The 25,175-nt window shown below is 41.9% G+C and overlaps 1 protein-coding gene across 1 annotated transcript in view; it reads left to right on the top strand.

Moving 5' to 3' along the window:
• MYH15 (myosin heavy chain 15) overlaps positions 1-24,925 on the top strand; it is a 167,654-nt gene extending 142,729 nt beyond the window's left edge. Inside the window, 10 exon segments of the mRNA XM_028167709.2 lie at positions 3,922-4,114; positions 4,348-4,447; positions 4,450-4,552; positions 8,289-8,416; positions 10,917-10,989; positions 10,991-11,075; positions 12,839-12,943; positions 23,425-23,517; positions 24,473-24,607; positions 24,840-24,925. Of these exon segments, the coding sequence (XP_028023510.2) occupies positions 3,922-4,114; positions 4,348-4,447; positions 4,450-4,552; positions 8,289-8,416; positions 10,917-10,989; positions 10,991-11,075; positions 12,839-12,943; positions 23,425-23,517; positions 24,473-24,607; positions 24,840-24,872 (1,048 nt within the window). The 3' untranslated portion in view covers positions 24,873-24,925.
• The last annotated feature ends 250 nt before the right edge of the window (positions 24,926-25,175 follow it).

Genomic DNA, 25,175 nt, shown 5'->3' on the forward strand with positions numbered 1-25,175 from the left:
GATTTTGAGCAATCAAGGGTAAACCAGGTAAAACCCAGAACTCAAGGGAAATATTGCCTGAGGGAAAGATGAAGTTCAAGGTCCTATTTCACATAATCCTTGGGAAGCTCCATAGAAACTGAAGGAGGCCTGTGAATCAGGACCCGAGAAGCTGAAGGGACCAGGAGAACAGGAGAGAGACTCAGAGGCAAAGGCAAAACCTTGGTAGAGCTGCAAACCGGGTACCTCATTCACTCATTCTCTGCCCCCCAGCCCGCTGCTTTTCCATTCGGCGAGGACTGATCCTGTATGAGCCGGGCTGGAAGCCTGTTGGTGGTGGAAGAATGAGCAGCTGGTACACGAGTTGTATGTTTCACTTGCTCAACAGATATTTGAGCGCTTCACGTTGGCAAGATGCTGTGCCTGCTCTTCTAGACGGGGCTTCCCAAACTTTCATGGATTGTTAGGGCTTTTTGGTTTTTCCCTACAAACGTTATAATTAGCAGAGCTAGAGGTAGGCGGGCGACAGTGCAGTCACTGCTGGAAGGAGGGGAGGAGCTTTGATGGCCGGCTTTGATCCTTGCCCTCCTCCACACAGGAAAGGAAGAGTGACATCGTGGCTCCTTGAAGGCCGGCTGGCGGCCATGACTGCTGTCTCAGTCAGGCCCTGCTGCAAGGCCCCAGACTGGGTTGAGAACAAGTTGGTCAGTTGCGTCCTGAATCTTCTGGGGCCACTGACTATATACATCCCCCTCCCAACTCAGGGTATTCAAGGAAATGCTGAAATGTGGGGTGGTCTTCTCAGTGACCCAGAGCCAGGGTGCCCCTGGCCTGCATTCTGCTCTCCCTGGACACACCCAGTGAGGTGCTGTGGAAGGAGCTTTTGGGAATGAGGTATCGAAACGCCTTACTCTATCGAAATGTGCTTGTTTGCTTTGGTTTGATCATCTACGGAAGGGTTAGATGTATGGGGTCACGTGGTAGATACTTTTGCCTTTGCAGGACATAGAGTCTCTGTTGTAGCTACTCAACTCTGCAATTGTAGCTTGAAAGCAGCCATAGACCATAAGAAATTAAATGGTCGTGGCTGGGCCCATAGCCCATAGTTTGCCCACCCCCAGCCTATGGCCTCAGGTACCTGGTAACATTCCGTCATCTTTTCCTTCCATATTGTTCACTCCTCTGCACTCAGTAATAGCGAACTTTGCCACATGGTCTCAATTTACATGTACTATCCAACTTAATTTCTTTTATTGTCTGAGTCTCTGCCAGAAGAATATGTTTAAATCTCTTCTCATTTCTAAGGAAAATATTTTAGCGCGACTTCAAGAAGTAGGAGCTCAAACTCAGACATGGCATTTAGTTAGCAAAATATCTTGTTAATCACTTTAAAGCTGAATCGTATGTATTAGAATTAAGGAAAATCTTTCATTTCCCTGATATAGATGAGCAACATGGCAGGAGAAAAATATTACTGATTGAATTGACAATTTAAATCCTTAACTTTTTCAAGTTTTAAAAAAGAATGGTTTTGTTTTTGTTTGCATTTGGTTTCTTTCCTCAAATTGTATTTCACATTTCAGAAAAACAGAGGAAAGAAAGAAAAGGAACTTCTTACAATATTGCCCTGGTCCTGACGGCTTCATTTTTCTTAAAAAACGTACTCAAGGAGCTTTCATTTTAAAGATTTCTTGACTCTGCATGGAATGCACTGATTGTTTAGTGGCCATTCTCTAGGCCTGTGTTATACAGAAGCCTCTTAAACCGTAGCACTTTCTACTTGTCTGTAGGCATTCATGAAGTTTCATAAACAACTGTGGAAAAAGTACAATTTGAAACATTCATTTTGTCTGCCTAAGTAGAATATATCTCTGTACAGAGGATTTTGACACCAGCTTAGAGACGCCTTAGTGTTCCTGCATAAGGAGAGTCAACTGTGGCAAAAATGAGTTTCCTCATGTAAGACAGAGCAGTGTCTTAAAGCTTTCAGTGATGCTGAGTGTGTGTCCCTGTAGTATTATGGGCTAGGGCTGCCATAACAAAATAGACTGCGTGGCTTAAACAACAGAAATTTCTTTTCTCACATTTCTGAAGGCTGGAGGTCCAAGATCAAGTTGCTGGTAAGTCTGGGCCTAAGACTTCTCTCCTTGGCTCACAGGTGGCCAACTTGCTGGGTCCTCACATTTTCTTTTCTCTGTGCACACCCATCCCTGTGTCTCTTTGTGTGTCCATATTTCCTCTTCTTATAAGGACATCAGTCAGATTGGATTAGGGCCTACCCTAAGGGCCTCGCTTAACTTAATCACCTCTTTAAAGGCCCTGTCTCCAAATTTACTCGCATTCTGAGGTACTGGGGGTTAGGGGCTTCAACATATGAATTTGGCTCGGGGGAAGAGAGGAGGGACAAAATTCAGCCATAACAGTCTCTAGTAACATTACGTGCTGGCATTCCTGTAGGATTCTGATCTGGGAGCAGGAAAAAAGCCTAGGACCTAAGGATAGGCAGGAGAGGCTGGCCGCAGCATGTGGGAGCCAGGACATGGCGCTGGCAAAGGAGAGGTGCTGACTCTGGAACCAGAAAGAGTTCTTTCCTGTACATTTGCATAACTACTTCTGAAACCTCCCCCCCATCAGTGGGGTGAGGGTGGTCACAAAAAGTGGCACCTCCACCTGTCACCCAACGGGAAACTCTGACCACGCTCTTACTCCTCTGTAGGCTGTGTGACTTCCTGCTGGCCTCAGAGATCAGAATACAGGCTCAAAGACAACTCAGTGTGGAACCTAATTCTGACTCAAGATGAATATGTGTCTGCTATTTGTGCTGATGGGCTCTATGAGTATGTCTTGTCTTATCTGCCCAGTACTAGGCCCTGTTTCATAGGGTGAGCTTAACAGGGCCTGTGTTATAACAGTTACACTGTCCTGACTCACAACCACCAAATCTTGATGGCTTAAAACCAACAAAGCTTATTTTTGCTTTGTGTCAGAGTCCAATGTGGGGTAGGATGGAGAGTGGGCCACTATCCCAAGTCACTCAAGAACCCAGGTTCCTTCCATCTTCTGATGCCAGATCATCCATGTGTGGCCACCAAGTTTGCTATAGATGGGGAAGAGAGAGCACAGGATCACACAAGTAAAAGGCTGTATGTGTGAGGCTTGGAAACACTTCTGCCCATAGTCTGTTGGTCAGAATTCAGTCACATGGTCCCAGACTTACTGCAAGAGTGCTAGGAAATGATTGCCATGGGTTCCCCACAGTTTTTCATTGTCTCTCTGAACACACATCTATTGTGTAAGCTTCTGTCACTTTGCAAAAATGATTTCAGCATGGACCTTTCATTGTTATAAAGGCATATTGAAGTAATTCAATATCACACAGCAGTTGGTTTTCTCAACCAATCCTTGGTTGTACTCCCAAACTCCTGGAGAAAGATAACCATGCTATTCTAGGGGAATTTGGTGTCACAGGCTGTTAGAGCAGGATTGCTGGCGATCAGGACTTATTCCAACCTGGGTGGCTCTTTCTTGCCGTGTTCAGGCATGTTTCACCGTTGAAAGTATTTAAATATTATGCCTGTCTGAAAGTGCATCCTTCCTTCACCCTTAGCCACTCTAGGGAATCTAGACCGTCCTGGAGGGGGGTCTTAGATAAGGCGAAGGCTGCCCCACAGGAACCTCAAAAAGATTCTGGTGCTTTTCTTGATTTTTCCGGGAAGTTGGTCTGGGAATCTTAGTCTGTTATGATGGACAAATGCTCACTGACCTAACCCTTCCATCTCCATGGTTTCCAAATGAAGACCCTTTAGACTCATTTTGTTAATTACACAGAATTTTTCTTGAATTTTAATTTTTTCTGATTCCTAAACAGTTGTGTGTACACAGCAGGTAACCTTTCTTAATTTGGGTGCATGATTTTTCCCCTGAATGTTATTCTAAAATTAGGAGGAAGCAGCAGTGTGCTATTGACTCCCTGCAGTCGAGTCTGGATTCTGAAGCTCGGAGCAGAATTGAGGGCACCGGGCTGAAGAGGAGCATGGAAGCGGACCTCACTGGGACGGAACTCCAGCTCAGCTGTGTCAACCGGCAGGTGTCAGGGGCAACCAAATCCCTGGGCCAGCTTCAGATCCAGATCAAGGTATTTTCAATTGTAATGCAGGGGTGAGGCAGGGATGTCTCTGCTTATGGGAGCAAATCAAGCGGCAGGTTGTGTTGAGCAATAAACGTCAGGACAACAAATCTAATCCTTCAGGAGAGCGGGAAGATGCTTAACGTTGAATCGGTGGGGCTTGTTCAGAGCACGCATGCGTAAGCGCAGGTCCCGCTGAACTGCCCAGGATCCGTGTCCCCGGCGCGTGTTTTCTCTCGCAGGACCTTCGGGCGCAGCTGGAGGACAGCACACGCCTGAACAGTGCGCTGAAGGAGCATTTGGCGGTGGCCGAGCGGCGCAATGCTCTTCTCCAGGCTGAGCTCAGGAGCTGAGGGCCTCGCATGAGCAGACAGAACGCGGGCGCAGGCTGGCGGAGGAAGAGCTCCTGAAAGCCACAGGAAAGAAATCAAGCTTTTCCACGCCCAGGTGAGGCCCGTAAACTCGCCATTAGCCATGTCAGCTGGTGGGAGGCAATGGATCCACACCGGTTGGCCTAGGACGGTACACGGTTGCCACGTGGAGCCTTGCAGGTGGCCGGTGAGGCAGGGAGAGCCTTAGGCAGCAGAGTGGCGGTCTCGCCCTTCATTCATCCCCAAATGCATTGGTTCCCTAGGGCTGCAGCAGCCAAGTTCCCAAACTGATTACAGAAATGTAATCGCTCACAGTTCTAAAGGCTGGAAGTCTGAAATCAAGGCATTGGCAGGGTCGTGCACCCTCTGAATCTTGCAGGGAGTCCTTCCTTGCATTTTCCCAGCTTCTGGTGGTTTGTTGGCAATCATTGGTGTTCCTTAGCTTATAGATGCGTCACTCCAATTCACCTCCTTCACATGGCATTTTCTCTGCGTCTTTAACATCATCTTCCCTCTGTATCTGTCATTGTCCAAATTTCCAAATTTTTATGAGGACATCAGTCATATTAGATTCGGACCCAGTCTAATGACCTCATTTTAACTTGGCTACCTCTCTAAAGACCCTATTTCCAAGTAAGGTCACATTCCGAGGATTGGGGGTTAGGACTTCAACATATGTTTTTGGGGGGAGGGACACAATTTGACCCAAAACACTAAGCCCTGCCAGAAGAATGAACTGTCAGGGCACTCCTAGCTAGGAGGCTGGGGAGAGAGAGAGGAACATTCGCTAGTGTTCCAGAATCATTTGCCTGCTTCTCCTGTTCCCGCTAAGCCATGAATTCCCTGAGCATCCCAGGATTCGAAAAAAAAAATGCTCCTGCCTCAGAGCCAGGAGATTTCAAACAATTCTGAGTGGCTGCTGACAGATATGATGATCTGTCAGGACTCTGGCTTCTCATGGAAGGTTATGTGAGTGACACAAAGCGAGAATTCTTAAATCGTTGCCATTCTCGTGGAATCAGGAGAAGCCACAGTAGCTAGGACAAAAGCTCGACAAACATTTTTAGGGCACCCACCATAAGCTGAACAGGTATGCATGGTATAGACAGATGCAAAATATCTCCTTCGTCCTAAAAAGGTGGAGATCTAAGTTACCAAACTGCAGTGCACTGCTGGGATTGTAGTGATGAAGCAAGCACACCCGTACAGAAAGCCTTCCCTGACGATCCTAGACTTAGGTAGATGCACAGTATGCTTAATCTGAGTCATGAAGGACCTGGAAGAAGTCAGCCAAGTAGAGAGAAAAGTCAAGGGCAGAGGCATGGGGAAAAGAGGGAATCTAGGATGTTAAGGAAAATTGATATACTTACTATAGCATACGGTAGGGGGTAGGAGAGATCAGCAGAATTGATGCTAAGGGAGAGGCGGGTAGAGCCAGGTCACAAGGGATCTTGATTTTGAGACTGATGGAGTTTGAATTCTATCATGCAGCTAATGGGGGTCTGTTGAAGAATTGTGAGTAACTGGGAGGGAAGTTATTAGATTTGCATTTTAGGAAGTTTACTCTGGTGATTGTTGTGAAGGATGGATTAATGCAACTAGGGGCAGATGTGGCATGCTCTGGGATATTTAGAAACATCTGTGGGATCATTTTGGTTGCCACAGAGACTGGGAAGTACCACTGACATTTAGTGGGCAAGGTCCATAGATACTAATGCTCCTGCAAGATACAGGATAATTCAACATCCCAAATAATTGCCCCTCCCAGAATGCCAACTGTGACCCCACTGAGAAACACTGGATAAAAGGAAGTATTAATATAAACCAAAGATGTACCTGCTGGAAGGCACTGCATTTAGTTTGTGCCTACAGTTTGTGCCCATGTGCATGACACGATCCTATTAGGATACCATGTGGTATAAAACAAATAGGCTATACGTTATGCATAATTCCCAACAGGCTAACTTACTTCAATATTTTCTTTATCTCTCAAGAAAACTTAACTAAATACAATGAATGGGAATCTTATAAAGTAGAATATTGAATCTTTAAAAAGTAAATCATTCACTCTCTGTAGTACTTAATATCTATTGGTAACAAATTATTTGCCATGCATGTTATAACTGATGGTATACCAGTGGGTCCCAATATGATGAAAAACCACTAGCCTAGAGAGAGATAAGGACATCAACCAGAGCAAAAGCAGACATAGAGAGGAGGAGATAGATTTGAAAAAAAAGAAAGAAAATTAGGTAATAGACCTGATCTCCAGAGCAGAGTTTCTGAAACTTTACGTGTATAAGAGAAACTAACACAAAAATGCACATTCTCAGGCCTCACCCCAGACCCACTGAATCAGAATCTCTGCACCAGGAGGAATCAAACGAGTTTTCAGGTGATGCTGTCAGTGCAGAAACTACCCCTTGAGCAGCTCTGGTCTAGGTGACGTATTGCTCACAAAGGACTTCTCCCCCACCTTAGCCATTGGTGGCCCCCTTGCAATTACTGGAACACCGTCAATCTTCTGATTGACATACAATGAGTATTTTCTAGAACCTTCTGCATCCCCAGACTTCTAGCCTAGAGCAAACATATGAGGCCAAACTTATCCTTGTCTAATTACATGTGTCCTTTTTCAAACCTGAGCTGTGACAATCTAGATTGCTCTTCTGCACAGTACTCCCTCACCCCCTGCTTCCCAAACGGAACCAGTCATTCAGCTTGAAAAGATTTTAACCATCAACTCCCTAGCAGATTTTAAATGATTCTATGTATAAACGAATCACCATTTATATTGTACCTTTCTTTACAAAGAAAGAGTTTCTATGGAGTTCTGTGCAGTGAGCATCCCAGCATATTCCTGGAAATACCCTCATCCCTCCAGGCCACACCCACGGCAGTGGGAGGCCTGAGGCACACAGAGCCTGGCTCTCCATAAGGACAGAGGGTAGCAACCTTGATGAAGATGCTTCACGCCATCAAGGAAGTAGGGTAGAACCTGTGAGACTGGAATATCTTTCTTCCTATTTCCAAAGGCTTAATCTTGCCACTGAGAGAGGCACTAGCTAGAGGAAAAGTGAATGAACAGAAGAGAAATTAAAAATAGGAAGGCTATGCCTTTTAAATACATTCTCTATGCTAAGAGTTCACACCCTCAGAAAAACTGTGCTACAAGCACAGACCAAAAAGGAATTTCAGCCTCTAATGTCACAACCCAGGAAGGAAAGAATTAGGGCAGCATCAGCCAAAGAACACAAATAATCCTCCAGCGTAATGGAGGTTTCTCAGGCCTGGGGGATGAGGCTCATCTAAATTGCTTTTCCCACCCCCTCACTGCAAAATTAATAGAAGCAGAGGTAGATAATGAGGAAGATTTTCTTCCCCTGGAGCAGCATGCAGGAAACTGATTTTTATTACTCAAACCCCTGCTTTCCACATGTCTGCTTTTCACACTGACTTCTGCTCTAGGACACTTGCTTCTTCCCCATCAAAGAGCAAAAGGCAGAAAAACACATCCCTCAACCAGCTGAAAACCAAACACATGTTTGGGGCTTGTAGGTTGTCTGGGTCCATTTCTCCTTTCTGACTCAGGCTGTCATCTCTCCAGTACTGAGCCTCTAATGGATGAAATCCCTTGCATTCAAGTCTAACGTTGTCTCCTGGGCCTGGAAGTATTGCTTCATGAGTATGGCTGACGAGAGGAAAACACCCTCCCGGCCAGAGCCCCTCGCATTGCATGTCCTGAACACACCAGCTTGCGTTTGCACCACTGATCTCAACTTGCCTAATGAGGATGCCGCTTTTCCTTAGAGCACGAGTCTCCTCAGCCAGAAGAAGAAACTGGAGGTTGGTGTTGCCAGGATGCAGAAGGAAACTGAAGAGGCGATGCAAGGGTGTCAAAATGCAGAAGAGAAGGCCAAGAAGGCAGCTACCCACCGAGGTGGGTCCATTGACTGCCTGCTTGCTCCTGTCTTCCAGAGTTGATGGGAGCAGTAGCCAAGGGGCAGGGGCAAAGCTGCAGACAAAAAGGATTCCATTGATTCTCCATATAGCTAGGGGGAGGTCAGCTGACCGCTCTGCCTCTGTCCCCATTTTGAAAAATTAGGCTAGTTGGCTCCTCCCTTCCACTCTGTCCACACAATGAAAAGGAGCAGCTGAATTGCCATAAGCAAAATCTTATGAAAGCAAGAGATTTTTTAAAAAGTTAATCCACTTTCCACTTGTGAATCAATATATCTAGTGTCTAGAAACAATTCTTCTTGTGTTTCCTTACCCATAGCTATTTTTCCTAGGGTCTGTAATAGCTTTATGATGATGATCTGCAAAGAATGCCTATTTCACTTATTTTTTAAAATTATTTATTTACTTACTTATTTATTTATTTTTGGCTGCGTTGGGTCTTTGTTGCTGCGCGCGGGCTTTCTCTAGTTGCGGCGAGCGGGGGCTGCTCTTCATTGTGGTGCGCGGGCTTCTCATTGCAGTGGCTTCTCTTGTTGCAGAGCATGGGCTCTAGGCGTGCAAGCTTCAGTAGTTGTGGCTCACGGGCTGCAGAGTGCAGGCTCAGTAGTTGTGGCGCACGGGCTTAGTTGCTCCACGGCATGTGGGATCTTCCCGGACCAGGGCTTGAACCCATGTCCCCTGCATTGGCAGGCGGATTCTTAACCACTGCGCCACCAGGGAAGTCCCTATTTCACTTATTTTTTACAGCCCATACTATTGCTTCAGTAACAGAGTCAGGCTGGTGAAGAAGGGCTTCAGGATTGGTGTGCCTTCTTTATCTGCAAGTTTAAAATTGTTGATAGTGGTGCTTTTCCTGAATGAGACTAAGCTCAGGGTTGGCTGCCAGCCTTGACTGTACCTTTGTGGGAACTGGAAAAAGACACCCGCTGGACCCCCACTGTGGGTAGATGCAGACTTCTCTCAAAAGGCATGGCAACCAGAAGGCAATACTCAGCAAAATAAAAAATAAAAAAATGTCATGGAGGAGGGAGGTGAGGCGAAGTCTGTGTGTGAAGAACCCAGCCTTGCAAGTCCCAGTGCTTGCTGAGCAGAGCTTGGGCTTGATTCCAGCCTCCACCCACCCCATCCCCATCAGGTGGTTCTGTATAGTCCATCAGAAACACAAACACATGCAGCAGCCCTGACCTTGCCCTGTGAATGAAAACTGATCCTCTTGCTAAAATGTATATGGGAATCGAGGAGACAAGATATTCAATTAGATTTTACATTATTCATTTTAAAATTCAAAAGGAGGGAAAAGCTTACTGAGTTACTTCGCATTTGGGGAGCTAAACAAAACTTTTGTACCAAATCCTAGCTACCAGGTCACTGTAGAATCCAGAAGAATGGGGAAGCATGCTTAGCACTCAGCCATTTTGTATCAAAGCAGACACTTTCTGATGGAAAAGAGGTGTGTGAAAAGCTTAAAAGCTTTCTGATGGAAAAGAGGTGTGTGAAAGCTTAAAAGCGTTTGGCCAAGGAAAAAATAATATGCTTAACATTTATGAAAATCCACATAGATAGAAAGGAATAAAAAGAGCTTTTACTCCTGCTTGGTAGGTATATGCAGTCAACACATTAGGAAGACTCTATCTGCATAACCTCACCTTTATAAGATTTCCTTGACAATGTTGAAAAATGAACTCACTACCTCTTTCCTCGCTTTAATTCTCCAATAGTTCAGCTGTGAGTTCCAACCCCACATAGCAGAACCCAGTTACCTCCGTCATTCATTCTTTGCCCTCACCATCTACACAGACGTCTCACACTTAAATTATACAGATGGTTGGTAACCTGATAGACAGAGAAACTTTGTCTGGGAGGGCAGTGTCCTTACATTAAAGGCACTGAGAGGGTCACGAAACAGTTCTTAATAATTGCAGCGAGACACCAAGCCCTTAGTATACATAGCCAAAGCCAAGAGTGGGTGTCACAAGAATTAACCCTCCTTGTGCCAGATTATTGGCACTGAGAGCCTCAGTTGCTACCAAATCCCTGGAGCCTAAATTTGTTTGCAGTTGCGAATCACAGAATTATAGAAGTGAGACGTGAAAAAGGTTCTCATAGGCACTGCACACTTTTCCTGGTGCATGATGTTACAGGACGTGTCCTGGTGCTTCACTCAGTTAAAAGCTCTGCCTTCAGTTGGTCATCTTTCTTTCAATACAGGTGTTGTATAATAATGTTCACATGGTGTTTCATCTCTGGTCTGTTTCCACCACCCCTCACCCTAATCTCCAGTAGCTGCTGCTGTCTTGATTGCCTTATGGTTAACAAACTCGAGGGCCACAGAGGTTAGGGAGAGCATGGTGGGAAGAGATTAAGCACACAGAGGCAAGGCATGACACTTAGTCACATCAGGAACGGAAGACTGTGGGTAGAAATGTTAAGCTTGATTGGCTGCTGGATTGTCTCAGTCCCTTTCCTTCTTTTCTAGGTAGCAAACATGTCAGAAGAACTGAAGAAGGAGCAAGATGCCAATGCCCACGTGGAGAGGATGAGAAAGAACATGGAGCAAAGACTTACAGGAAAGACTGGGTGACGCTGAGGAGACCGCCATGATAGGGAATAGAAAGCAAAGCCAGAAACTAGAATCCAGGGTAGGAGTTTGCCTGCATAATCATGGGGTCTTGACAACTCCCAATTCGAAGCCTTATTGTCCTGTAATGTCACACCAGATAGCCCCTACCTCCCTCCTCACTTTTGCTTGTAACATGTTCAGGTCTTTGACGGTGTCAGATCTCAGTATATTCTTTCCTTCTTCTTGACTTTGGGCCACTAAATAGGACTTTTCTTGGACTGGGTGAAATCCGCCATCCTGCTAAGTGAGAATGCAGTTCCTCCCACTCACCCACCCCAGCTCTAGGGCTCCCCACAGCCAGGGAGACCAGCTGTTTCCAAACACACCCTCGCAGTCTTGCTTCTGTGCCTTTGCTCCTGTTATTTCCTCTGTGGAGAATGCGCGTTTCCTAACAGCCAGACAAAGGGGAGGGAAGTAACTAAATCAAGGATCAAAACAGACTTAGTGAAAATATAGTAAAAGGCCTGACAGAAATGATGTAGTACCTGCCTTCAGGGAGCTCAAAAATAAATAGGAAGACCTAGCTTGAAAATAGGATTTTTAAAATTATTGAATCTATTTCAGTGACAATGTATAGGTCATGTGACAAATGCTATAAGGATGGAAAGAATATTTGAGTGGGATTTCATGGTTCAGAAGGGCCTCTGAAAAATAAAGTATTGCCTTTGCACATTTATGGTATATCCGTATAATGGAATACCAATGCACATTGATGGTACATCCATATAATCACACTAATTAAAAAGGAGTGAGGAAGAGCTCTGTAATGTCCTGGAGATCATGGCTAGTGGTATAATGATGATAAAAGGTACAGGCGATGTTGAGAGTATACAAACTTCTGTGCAAGAAACAGGGGAAACATGAAAACATGTACACATTTGCTTGTATTTTCAAAAAGAATTGGTGACAGAATAAAACAAGGACTAATAAAAACAATTACTCATAGGAGGAGAACACAGAGATAAAAGCTAGACCTTCTGAATGCAACTTGTGTAGTTGGTGTGATTGCAAAATCATATGAAACACACCCTCCCCCTTCAACCCCCTACCCCGTGTGCTGCTTTATTTCTCTCCATACCACTTATCACCATCTAACATAGTCTGTATTTTACTTTGTTTTGTTTGTGTGTTTCCCTTCCTTAGAATGGATGCTTATAGAGGGGAGAGATTTTTGTCTGTTTTGTTCCCTGCTGCATCCCTGGCCCTGGTGTCTGGTGCATAGTAGGCACCAAATATTTGTTGAATGAATATTATGTTAACCTTGGTTGTATAACTCTGTTCATCTGTACTACAGCTCTCCCACAAAGCAGGGCTATGGGGCTGTGGGTGACATATGTGTGACAAAAACTCAGAATCTGATTTCTTTAGAGAGTCAGAGCTTAACATGGAGAAAGAAGCTTAAGATGAGGCAGTACATTGGCTGAATCCTTAAAGAGTGCTATATATAGCTTATTCTCTCTATATATTTACGTACATTCGTAATACACACGTGTGTGTAATTTTGTAATCCAAGAGGGGAAGTTTATCACCTCTGCATGGATTAGCCTTTCACATCCTTGAGTCTAAACAGCCCTTTTATGAGCTCACATAGTTCAGCCATCTCACTTTTGGCGAGGCGGTTTTCCCGGAGAGTTTGCCCTGTTTCACCACTGCCAGAATGAGAGCGCACCCGTCTTCCCTGATGGTGTCACTATGTCAAATGATCGTGCCAGCAGGCAAATGCAATGCCCGCCTGGCTTGCTGGCTGCCCGCCTGTCATCTGAGACCGTGGTTTGCTTGCAGGTCCGTGAACTGGACGGTGAACTGGAAAGCGAAGTCCGACGCAACACGGAGGCCCAGAGGGGAGCCCGCAGGTTTGAGCGATGCATCAAAGAGCTGACCCACCAGGTACTCCAGGAAGCCACTCCCTGTTTGCCTGGCTGAGCTCTACCCTGGGCAGATGTGCTCCTTCAGGTCTGAAACGACCCCCTAGGTCTCCTGTAGTTCTCTCTCCATCTTTGCTCTCCTTCAGCGGGAGACATCAACCTGCCCTTCCAGGGCTCCTGTGCTATTGTTGGTTTGGGATAGTCTCTGCTCAGAGCTCTCAGGAAGCAAAATGTGAGCAGCAAGTTGCAATTAGAAGTGAAAAGCTATTTATACTGTCCTTGTTTCTTCACACATAATGTCTGCAGCACTTTCAGAAAGATGTCTTCCTGTGAGAGGCTGAGTGAGAACAATGTGTAAATGAAGTGACTGGCAGAGACAGGGAAAGGGGGGGAGACTCAGCCAGCAGGTTGCATGGGACGCTAGCTAAATTGGAGCAGGGGACATTTCCACTCTTGTTTTCTGGCCGCATGAACATTCCAGGCCACCGAGGACTCTATCTGGTGCTGGTGCCAGGTGGAAACACAGCAAATGCTGAGAGGCCCCCGCAGCTTTCTGACTGTTTCCCTGTGGACTAGCCTTGGTCTAAGCAAATAACTGAAAAGAGGTGGGCAGACTTCTTACCAGTAACTAATGTATTGCCAAAGTAGCAACGTACTCCTTCACTTGTGTTTTCATTTTCTAGCCTTTCTTCCCGTGGAGAAGACCAGAGATTCCACGGTAGCAGAGGCACAGTCTTGCTCACCACTCTGGGCCCAGCACCTTCCTGGCACAGAGTAAGTGCACGTGTTTCAGTTGTTAAACACAGATGCCAGAGGTCACTTTCTAGCCCTCTCCGCTGCACAGTACAGCTTGTTCCAATGAAAAGGCAAACTCGTCCTAGGCGCCTGCTTTACGGCAACTTGGAGAGCACTCACGTGAGATCTGCTGGTCATGATGCTGGTCCCTGAGGTTGAGTTGGTGTCAAAGACGTCAAAGTCTGCCTTCCTTGCAGTAGGAGGGATAGTGTTGATAAGAAAGCAGAACGCTTCAGAAGCATCATCTTGGGCTAATTAAGATGAAATGAAATGAGCTATTTGCACAGTTCTTCTTTGCTGAATAAGTGGTTCTTTCCTAAGGCGAGTTAGTCTGACACTGGGGAATACGCCCATGGCATGTGTGACTGAGGAAGTAAACACCTGGGGAACGTGAAAGGTGTGCTATTCTACTCTTTTTTTGAGCAAGGATAAGAAAACATGAGGAAGCAAAATGCTGCTTGTTAATTATGTCTGGCTTTTTCTTTCTATTTTCCTATGGATTATTCTTACAGTTTTCTTCTGTAAACAGGTTCGTCATACAACAGTACACCAAAGCTATACTTTCTTTGGTTTCTGTTGTCCCAAGGAATACAATCTTATTCTATTGTATTTTTATCTTTGTTTCTTGGTAGCAATAATCTTAGTGTTTCTCTTGTACTAGTATGGTGGTGTATTTCTTAATTTCTTCCAAGTGTCTGCCCAATGCTTAGAGTATATCTATTCAATTATGCAATGATTTTCTGCCATCAAGTCAGATAATACCTATTGAGTACCTTTTTATGCAAGATAACAGGCTAGACCCTGTCAGTTTAAAGAGACATTAGAGAGCTCTCCACGTTCTTTGATATCAATGCCTGGTTTTGAAATATTCAAGGTAGATGTCGAGTCAACTCAATCTGTTCTCCTTTAACATCAAAATAACCATCAGGACTATGAGGCAGGGTGTTTTGTGCTAGTACATTGTAGATGCCATTATGAAATGTCATTTTGAAAGGGACATAAATATGGTTTTCCTTTCCTAGGAAAAATCCTCCAGGAAGATCATACTGTATTGGAAAAGGGAATCAAGTGTCACCCCATCCACAATAGTTCTATGGCCAGTCCCCACTGAGCATTTATCTTCCCCAATATGTCCCTCTAGTGTCTGGAAATTCATCCTATTTTCCTCTCTCCAGTGTCTAAAAATGTACGCTATAAAGCAGGACATAGGATTAGGAACCTATACTCGTTATAGAAGGTAAAGACAGTTTTCCTCCCCTCCTCCCACCTCTCCATGCACCTGCTCCGTGTTACCTTTGTCTGCTTCCTATATTCAGGGATCTCTGTGTAGATGTTATTTAATCCTTACCAATCTAAATATGGATATAGTATCTTCATTTCTAGGGATGAGAAAGCAAAATTTAGTCTTGGGTGTGTTCTCCAGGAACCAGATGCCAGGATGGAGTTAAAGTACAAGAGATTTATTGGCGGTAACACCTGGGGAAGATAAAGGGGAGAGCAAGCAGGCTGAGGCAGAGAAAGCTTTCAGAGCACCTTGCGAGTCTGACACCTGTGAAAGGAAAGGGTGAAGGAAGGAGGATGGGATAGAAGGAGCCTCTGGTTGCAATGCAGCTCTGGGCAAGTCTCCAGCACATAGATTGCTGTAAGAAGTCCCATGCTGGGCAAAAAAAGCCAGATCCGGGTAACTTGGCTGTGCCCCACTGTCAGCTGAGGGCTGCTTGGGGAGTGTGTGATCTCAGTATAAATGCTACAGCAGATCCCAAAGGCACTGCAGTTGGAGGGTTTCAGGTACCTGCACTCCTCACAGCTGAATGGCAGGTTGTTTTCTTGAAGGGAAATCTGAGCCCTGCACAACCATGGCAACCACAGTTACTTAATGCCTTGGAGGGAGCTGAGATGTGAACCTAAACCTAACAAAGGCTTTGCCTCCCCATGTGGGGGGAACATCAATATCACCAGCCACCTAGCCTTTTTCAGTTTTCTCCTGTGTGGCCTCCTTTACCACACAGGAAATTTACTCACCTGAGTAAATTGGTTTTAAGCAGTTAAACCTCTATTGGGTTTGGAATTCCCTATGACCACATAATTCTATGAGTCTTCAAGTTTCTTAAACCTGAGAGGTAGAGAGCTAGGCAGATGAAAACAAAGAGGGATTTTATTTATAAAGTAGACATCTCATTTCCCCAGTCAGGTGATTTCTTATATATCAGCCCCTGCCTTAGGAAGTTTAAAAATAGTAATTAATTATCTACTGTCAGATTGTACTTTAAGGTGGGAGTGGGGGAGGAGTGCTCTAGGCAACACAAAGAGTTGGTTAATTCAAACTCTCCTTCCTCCCTCCCTTCCTTCATATATATATATATATATATATATATATATATATATATATATAACAGATAACATTGTATCAGTTTGGGGTATACAACTTAATGATTTGATATACGTTTACATTGCAATATGATTATTACAACAAGTTTACTTAACACCCATCACCCCACATAGCTGCAAATTTTTTTTTCTTGTGATGAGAACTCTTAAGATCTATTCTCTTAGCAACTTTCAAATATACAATACAGCATTGTTAACTATAGTCACCATGCTCTATATTACATTCCCAGGACTTATTCATCCTATAACTAGAAGTTTGTACCTTTTGACCACATTCACCCATTTCCCCCACCCCCAATCACCCCCCTCTGGCAGCCTCTAATCCATTCTCTGTTTATGTGAGTTCAGTTTTTTAGATTCCACATATAGATGAGATAATATATTGTCTTTCTCTGACTGATTTATTTCACCTATTATAATGCCCTCAAGATCCATCCATGTTGTCACAAATGGCAGGATTTCCGTCTTTTTTATGGCTGAGTAATATTCCAGTGCGTGCGTGTGTGTGTGTGTGTGTGTGTGTGTGTGTGTGTGTGTACACACAGCACATCTTCTTTTTCCGTTCATCTGTTGATGGATACTTAGATTGCTTCTGTATTTTGGCTACTGTAAATACTGTTGCCATGAACATGGGGGTGAAGATATCTTTTTGAGATAGTGATTTCATTTCCTGCAGATAAATACCTACAAGAGGAATTGTTGGATCATATGGTAGTTCTATTTTTAATTTTTTGAGGAAACTCCATACTACTTTTCATAGTGGCTATACCAATTTGCATTCCTACCAAGAGTGTACAAGGACTCCTTTTCTTCACATTCTCACCAACAGTTGTTATTTCTTATTTTTTTGATGATAGGCGTTCTAACTAGTGTGAGATGATATCTCATTGTGGTCTTGATTTGCATTTCTCTGATGATTAGAGACATTGAGTACCTTTTGATGTACCTGTTGGCCATTTGTATGTTTTCTTTGGAAAATTGTCTATTCAGATCATCTATCCATTTTTAATCAGGTTTTTAATTTTTTTTGATATTCAGTTGTATAAGTTCTTTATTTTTTTAGATATTAACCTCTTCTCAGATATATGATGTGAAAATATTTTCTCCCATTCCACAGGTTGCCTTTTCATTTTGTTGATAGTTTCCTTTGCTGTATAGAAGTTTTAAAGTTTGAAGTAGTCCCACTTGTTTAGTTTTGCTTCTATTACTTTTGCTTTTGGCGTCAAATTATAAAAAATCCTTGTCAAGACCATTGTCATGGAGCTTACCCTCTATGTTTTCTTCTAGGAGTCTTATGATTCCAGGTCTTAGATTCAAATTTGTATCCATTTTGAGTTCATTTTTATGTATGGTGTAAGATAATGGTCAAATTTCATTCCTTTGCATATGGCTGTCCAATTTTCCCAACACCGTTTATTGAAGAGGTGGCTGTCTTTTCCCCATTATATATTCCTGGCTCATTTGTCATAAATTGCCCATGTATATATGAGTATTTCTGGGCTCTCTATTCTGTTCAGTTGATCTACATGTCTGTTTTTATTCCAATACCGTACTGTTTCAATTACTATACCTTCATAATATGTTTGAAATTGAAATCAGGGAGCATGATGCCTTCAGCTTTGTTCTTCTTTCCCAAGATTGCTTTGGCTATTCGGGGTCTTTTGTGGTTCCATTCTATTTCTGTGAAAAGTGCCATTGGAATTATGGTAGTGATTGCATTGACTTTGTAGATTGCTTTGGGTAGTATGGATATTTTAACACTAATTCTTTCAATCCATGAGCACAGAATATCTTTCCACTTATTTGTGTCTTCTTCAGTTTCTTTCATTAATGTCTTATAGTTTTCAGTGTGCAAATCTTTCACTCCCCTCGGTTAAATTTATTCCTAAGTATTTTATTCTTTTTGTTGAAATTATAAATGGTATTGTTTTCTTAATTTCTCTTTGTGATAGTTCGTATTAGTGTACAGAAACACAACTGATTTTTGTATAATGATTTTGTATCCTGCAAATTTACTGAATCTTTTTATTAGTTCTAACAGTTGTATTGAAGTCTTTAGGGTTTTCTATATAAAATATCATGTCATCTGTAAATAGAGAGACTTTTACGTCTTCCTTTCCAATGTGGTTGCCTTTTATCTCTTTTTCTTGCCCAATTGCTCTGGCTGGGACTTCCAGTACTATGTTGAATAAAAGCGGCAAGAATGGACACCCCTGTCTTGTTCCTGATCTGAGAGGGAAAGCTTTCAGTTTTTCTTCACTGAGTATTATGACAGGTTTGGGTTTGTCATATATGACCTTTACTATGCTGAGGTATTTTCCCTCTATATCTACTTTGTTTAGAGGTTTTATCATAAATGAATGTTAAATTTTGTCAAATATTTTTTGCTGACATTTTTGAGATGATCATATGATTTTTACCCTTCATTTTGTTAATGTGGTGTATCACATTGATTGGTTTGCAGATATTGAACCATCCTTGCATCACTGGAACAAATCCTACTTGATCATGGTGTATGATTCTTTTAATGTATTGTTGAATACAGTTTGCTAATATTTTTTGGGGATTTTTGCATCTATATGCATCAGGGATATTGGCCTATAGTTTTCTTTTTTCATGATGTCCTCTTCCAGTTTTGGTATCAGGGTAATCCTGACCTCAGAAAATGAGTTTGGAAGTGTTCCCTACTCTTCTATTTTTTGGTATAGTTTAGAAAAGATTGGTATTCTTCTTTAAATGTTTGGTAGAATTCACCAGTGAAGCTGTCTGGTCCTGGGCTTTTTATGTTGGGAGGTTATTGATTACTGATTTAATGACCTAACTAGCAATTGGTCTGTTCAGATTTTCCATTTCTTCATGATTCAGTCATGGTAGGTTGTATGTTGTAGAATTTATCCATTTCTTCTAGGTTGTCCAAACTGTTGGTACATAATTGTTCCTAGTAGTCTCTTATGATCTTTTGTATTTCTATGGTATCAGTTATAACATCTCTTTCATGTCTGATTTTATTTGAGTCCTCTCTCTTTTTTTCTTGGTGAGTCTAGTTAAGGGCTTGTCAATTTTGTTTATCTTAAAAAACAGCTCTTAGCTTCATTGATCTTTTCTACTGTTTTTTTTTTTAGTCTCTGTTTATTTCCACCTTGATTTTTGTTACTTCCTTCCTTCTATTAACTTTGGGCTTCATTTTCTCTTCTTTTTCTAGTTCCTTGAGGTGTAAAATTAGGTTGGTTGTTTGAGGTTTTTCTTGTTTCCAAATGTAGGCATTGGGACTTCCCTGGCAGTCCAGTGGTTAAGATTCCATGCTTCCCAGCTCATGCAGCTTAATATCAAAAAAACAAACAACCCAATCCAAAAATGGGCAGAAGACCTAAATAGACATTTCTCCAAAGAAGATATACAGATTGCCAACAAACACATGAAAGAATGCTCAACATCATTAATCATTAGAGAAATGCAAATCAAAACTACAATGAGATATCATCCCACACCAGTCAGAATGGCCATCATCAAAAAATCTACAAACAACAAATGCTGGAGAGGATGTGGAGAAAAGGGAACCCTCTTGCACTGTTGGTGGGAATGTAAATTGATACAGCCACTATGGAGAACAGTATGGAGGTTCCTTAAAAAACTAAAAATAGAACTACCATATGACCCAGCAATCCCACTACTGGGCATGTACCCTGAGAAAACCATAATTCAAAAAGAGTCATGTACCACAATGTTCATTGCAGCTCTGTTTACAATAGCCAGGACATGGAAGCAACCTAAGTGTCCATCAACAGATGAATGGCTAAAGAAGATGTGGCACATATATACAATGGAATATTACTCAGCCATAAAAAGAAATGAAATTGAGTTATTTGTAGTGAGGTGGATGGACCTAGAGTCTGTCATACAGAGTGAAGTAAGTCATAAAGAGAAAAACAAATACCGTATGCTAACACATACATATGGAATCTAAGAAAAAAAAATGGTCATGAGGAACCTAGGGGCAAGACGGGAATAAAGATGCAGAACTACTAGAGAATGGACTTGAGGATATGGGGAGGGGGAAGGGTAAGCTGGGACAAAGTGAGAGAGTGGCATGGACATATATACACTACCAAATGTAAAATAGATAGCTAGTGGGAAGCAGCCGCATAGCACAGGGAGATCAGCTCGGTGCTTTGTGACCACCTAGAGGGGTGGGATAGGGAGGGTGAGAGGGAGGGAGATGCAAGAGGGAAGAGATATGGGGATATATGTATAGGTATAACTGATACACTTTGTTATAAAGGAGAAACTAACACACCATTGTAAAGCAATTATACTCCAATAAAGATGTTAAAAAATTAAAAAAAAAAAAAAAGATTCCATGCTTCCACTGCAGGGGGCATAGGTTCGATCCCTAGTCAGGGAACTAAGGTCTTGTATGCCGTGTGGTGCAGCCTAAATAAATAAAGGCATTTATCACTACGAACTTCCCTCTTAGAACTGCTTTTGCTGAGTCTCATAAGTTTTCATATGTTGTATTTTCATTTTCATTTGTCTCAAGGTATTTTTTATTTCTCTTTTGATTTCTTCTTTGTCCCATTGGTTGTTTAGTAGCATGTTGTTTAATCTCCATATATTTGTAAATTATTATTTTTTTCTTGTAATTGGTTTCTAGTTTTATACATTGTGGTCAGAAAAGATACTCAGCATGATTTCAATCCTCTTAAATTTATTAAGAGTTTTTTTGTGGCCTAACATATCATGTATCCTGGAGAATGTTTTATGTGTGCTTGAGAATAGTGTTTATTCTGTTGCTTTTGAATGAAATGTTCTTCATATGTCTAAGTCCATCTGATCTAACATGTCATCTAAGGCCAATGTTTCTTTAATGATTTTCTGTCTGCATGATCTATCTTTCGATGAAAGTGGGGTATTGAAGTCCCGTATGTCAAGTGCTGTTTATTTCTTCCTTTAGGCCTGTTAATATTTGTTTTATAGATTTGGATACTCCTATGTTGGTACATAAATATTTACAAATGTTGTATCATATTGTTAGATTTACCCCTTTATCATTATATAATGACCCCTTTTGTCTCTTATTAGCCTTTGTCTTAAAGTCTACTTTGTCTGATATAAGTATAACTACCCCACCTTTATTTTGGTTTCGTTTGCATGGAATATCTTTTTCCATCCCTTCACTTTCAGTCTGTGTGAGCCCTTATATCTGAAATGAGTCTTTTGTAGGCAGCAGATAGATAGGTCTTGTTTTTTAATCCACTTGGCCACTCTGTGTGGAGTAGAGAATTTAGCCCATTTACATTTAAAGTAATTATTGATAGGTATGTACTTATTGCCCATTTGTTAATTGTTTTCTGACTGTTTTGTAAGTCCTTTGTTCTTTTTGTCTTCTCTTGTTCTCTTCATTTGTGCTTTGATAATTTTCTGTAGTGGTACGCTAGATTCCTTTATGTTTATCTTTTGTGTATCTACTATAGGGCTTTGCTTTGTGGTTACCATGAGGCTTACATAAAACAACCTGTATTTATAACAGTCTATCTCAAGTTGATAACAACTTAAGTTTTGTTGCATTCTAAAGGTCTACGTTTTACTCTCTCCCCACCTATGTTTTATATCTTTGATGTCACAATTTACATCTTTTTATCTTGTATATTCATTAGCAAGTTTTTGTAGTATAGTTATTTTTACCATTTTTGTCTCTTAATCCTACATAGTAGATTTATAAGTGTTTATCTACCACCATTACAATATTAGATTATTCTGAATTTAACCTATATTTATCTTTATCAGTGAGATTTATACTTTACTGTTACACATGAGTGCCCTTCTGTTTCAGCTTAAAGTCCCTTAAACATTTCTTATACGGCCAGTATAGTGGTGCTGAACTTCAGCTTTTGCTTATCTGGAAAACTGTTTATCTGTCCTTCAATTCTGAAGGACAACTTTGCCATTAGAGAATTCTTAATTGGCAGTTTTTTTTTCTTTCAGCACTTTGAATATATTGTGCCACTTTCTTCTGGCCTGGAAAGTTTCTGCTGAAAAATCTGATACTCTTATAGAAGTTTCCTTTGTATGTAACAAGTTGTTTTTCTCTTGCTACTTTTAAGATTCTCTCTTTGTCTTTAACTTTTGACTATTTAATATAGTCTTGGTTTGGGTCTCTCTGGGTTTCTCTCATTGGGAACTCTAGGCTTCCTGAATCTGGATGTCTGTTTCCCTCCTAGGTTAAGGAAGTTTTCAGCCATTATATTTTCAAATCACTTTTATGCCCCTTTCTTTCTCTCTTCCCCTTCTGAGACCCTTATAATGCAAATGCTGGTCCACTTGATGTTATTCCATAAGTCTCTTAAGCTCTCTTTACTCATTTTCTTTTTTTTTTGCTACTTTAATGGGATGAAGTCCACTGCCCTGTCTTGAAGTTCACTGATCCTTTCTTCTGCTTCATCTAGTCTACTGTTGAATGCCTCTATTATATTTTTTAATTCAGTTATTCTATTCTTCATCTCTGTGATTTCTGTTTGGGGTACTTTCTTATATTTTCTCATTTTTGAAATGTTCACTTTGTTCATGCATTGTTCTCCTGAGCTTGGTGAGCATGTTCATGACCAGTTAAGATACTTTCTTCTTCAGGGAAGTTCAACAGCTCCAAAGTGGAGATACTCTAGTTAAAAGGGTGTGGGAAAGGGGGTGACATGCAGAGCCTTCCTACATGTCTGTCTCTCCACTGCTTTCTCCTCAGAATACCCAGGGCTTCACAGAGCATGGTTGAGAAACACCACCTCACTAGATTTTCTTTCTCCAGCCCAAGCCTGGATTGCAATGGAAACAATGAGAACACACCAAACAGTGTTCCCACAGCTTATGGAATTTTCCTCACTATCTCTGCTGATGCCCACACCAGAATTCCAGAAAACTTAAACTTTCCTATAGTTCCATTATCCAAAACCAAGGATCAACTAGAAAGTTCAAGGGAGGAATTGATTTGATGGGGTGTTGGAGGCGGGCACTGAGAAACCACAGGCAGATGTGGCTTGGCTGGGATGGGAGGGCTGAAGACCAAATTGAAACTAGTGGTTTTAACTTCCATTTTAGCAAAGGCTGGGAGTTCTGTGGTAGATCAGGAGAAATGACCGTCATTACTCTGAGCTGTGTTTATTAATTTCTTAGAACTTGGGATGAGTAGAGTTAAACCCATTTTTCAAATCATAGCTCTAAATTTGGTGTTTAATAAAATTTCCTTGCTCTCATTTTCTCATGTGGGGCTATACCCAATGCATACTGCTGCATCCTTCAAATCACCTTCACATACATACCTATACATTGCAGGCAGAGGAAGATAAGAAAAATATGAGCAGGATGCAGACTCTGATGGATAATCTTCAGCTAAACGTACAAGGTTATAAGCAGGAAATCGAGGCAGTGATAAGTACCTGAGGCAGTTGCAGCCTCATGGATTTCCTAGCCATTTACTTTTGATTAATGGAGATATGTGGCCCTAAGCTAGATGAGCAGCTTGTCAGAGAGGACCAGCTCAGCTTAAAGTCTGCTCATTCTGTTTTTTCTCATGCTAGAATTATTACCTGTGGTTAAAATTTGTTCAGCTTTTCCCTCCAGGGAGCCAGACCTTGACCTTGTGTTTATGCCCAAACATGTGCATTGCAAGAAATGAGCCAAATAAGAGCATGGTATCATGTAAAGATGGAAAAGTTTTGGTTGGGTAATCACCCTGAGACCTTCCTCACCCTAGGGCTTTCCTCACTCTAAAACCTTGCTTGAGCATAAACGCAGCTCACAGCCCTTTTTCCTGATGCGCCTGGACATAACTGTGGCCAAAACTACCATCTCTTGAAAGGTACTTGTCAACCCTGGTTAGTAGCCACAGCTCCATGGAATGTAATTGATAAGCACCATATATATTGGCTTATGCCTAGTAATAATATATCTTGAAGGGTTTTGAATTGATTATTTAAATGCTTTGGGCTAAAATACTGCTATGTCTAATAATTACCCGTTGACCCTTATAATTGTAAAGACAAGCTCCCTCTACCCAGAATAGGATGTTAAAAACTGATTACAAAACAAATAACTGTGGTTAATCTATCACATACCAAATCTGTGAAAGCTGGACTACATCCAGTTGGTGGAAAGTGCTGACCATGTTCTAAATGTCCAGGGAACAACAGTTATAAAATGGATCTGGTGCCTGCTAGGACTCTGAATCCATATATATCATACCAAAATATGATATTCCATTCAATACTCAGAAGTCTAGATTCCTTTCACACATTTTTCAACTTTCTAATGTCAGAGCAGAACAAAAATATGACCAGTAGGCTCAGGGAGTCCTTTTTTTTTTCATTTTTTATTTTTACAGGAAGCAGAAGCTAGTCAATACCTTTCCAAGTACAAGAAGCAGCAACATGAGTTGAATGAAGCTAAGGAAAGGGCGGAGATAGCCGAATCTCAAGTTAATAAGCTCAAGATTAAAGCAAAAGAGTTTGGGGAAAAGGTACGTCAGCTATTGAGCTCTGCTCTTTTAAAGTACTTGTGTTTCAGGTTCATGTCATCACATGGAAATTTCTTGTTTCTCTCTTTAAAGGCTTTTAAAAAACTACATCAAAAAACAGGTTCTGACAAAATCTTCCTATATTTATTAACTCTACTTGTCCAGGTAGTATGAAGTGCTAAGGATTTGAGTGGGATGCACATTGTATTTACGCTTCTCAAATGCTTAATTCTAGGTTAATGTGCAGGCTCCGAGCTCCAGGGCCTAGATTCATGTGGGTAGAACCGTCAGAAGTCCAGGGAGCAAAGATGATTAAAGAAGCACAGATGGATCTGCTTGAAATTCTAAGTGAACTCCTTCTATTGTGGGCAAGTATGTGACTTTGTATCATATTGACATGGAGACCCCAGGCAGACACGTTTAAAATTGAGGCCATGAATGAGAACAAATGCAAGAGTCCTGCTTTTTAGCTATCTTCCCTAAAACAGAGAAAGGGACTGTCTACATCTCTGGTCCCCCAAACTTTAGTTCTGATCCAACAGTAGGGGCCAGTGCCCTAATTTTCCTGGTA

The sequence above is a fragment of the Balaenoptera acutorostrata genome, chromosome 4 (genome assembly GCF_949987535.1).
Source record: "Balaenoptera acutorostrata chromosome 4, mBalAcu1.1, whole genome shotgun sequence".
NCBI lineage: Eukaryota > Metazoa > Chordata > Mammalia > Artiodactyla > Balaenopteridae > Balaenoptera > Balaenoptera acutorostrata.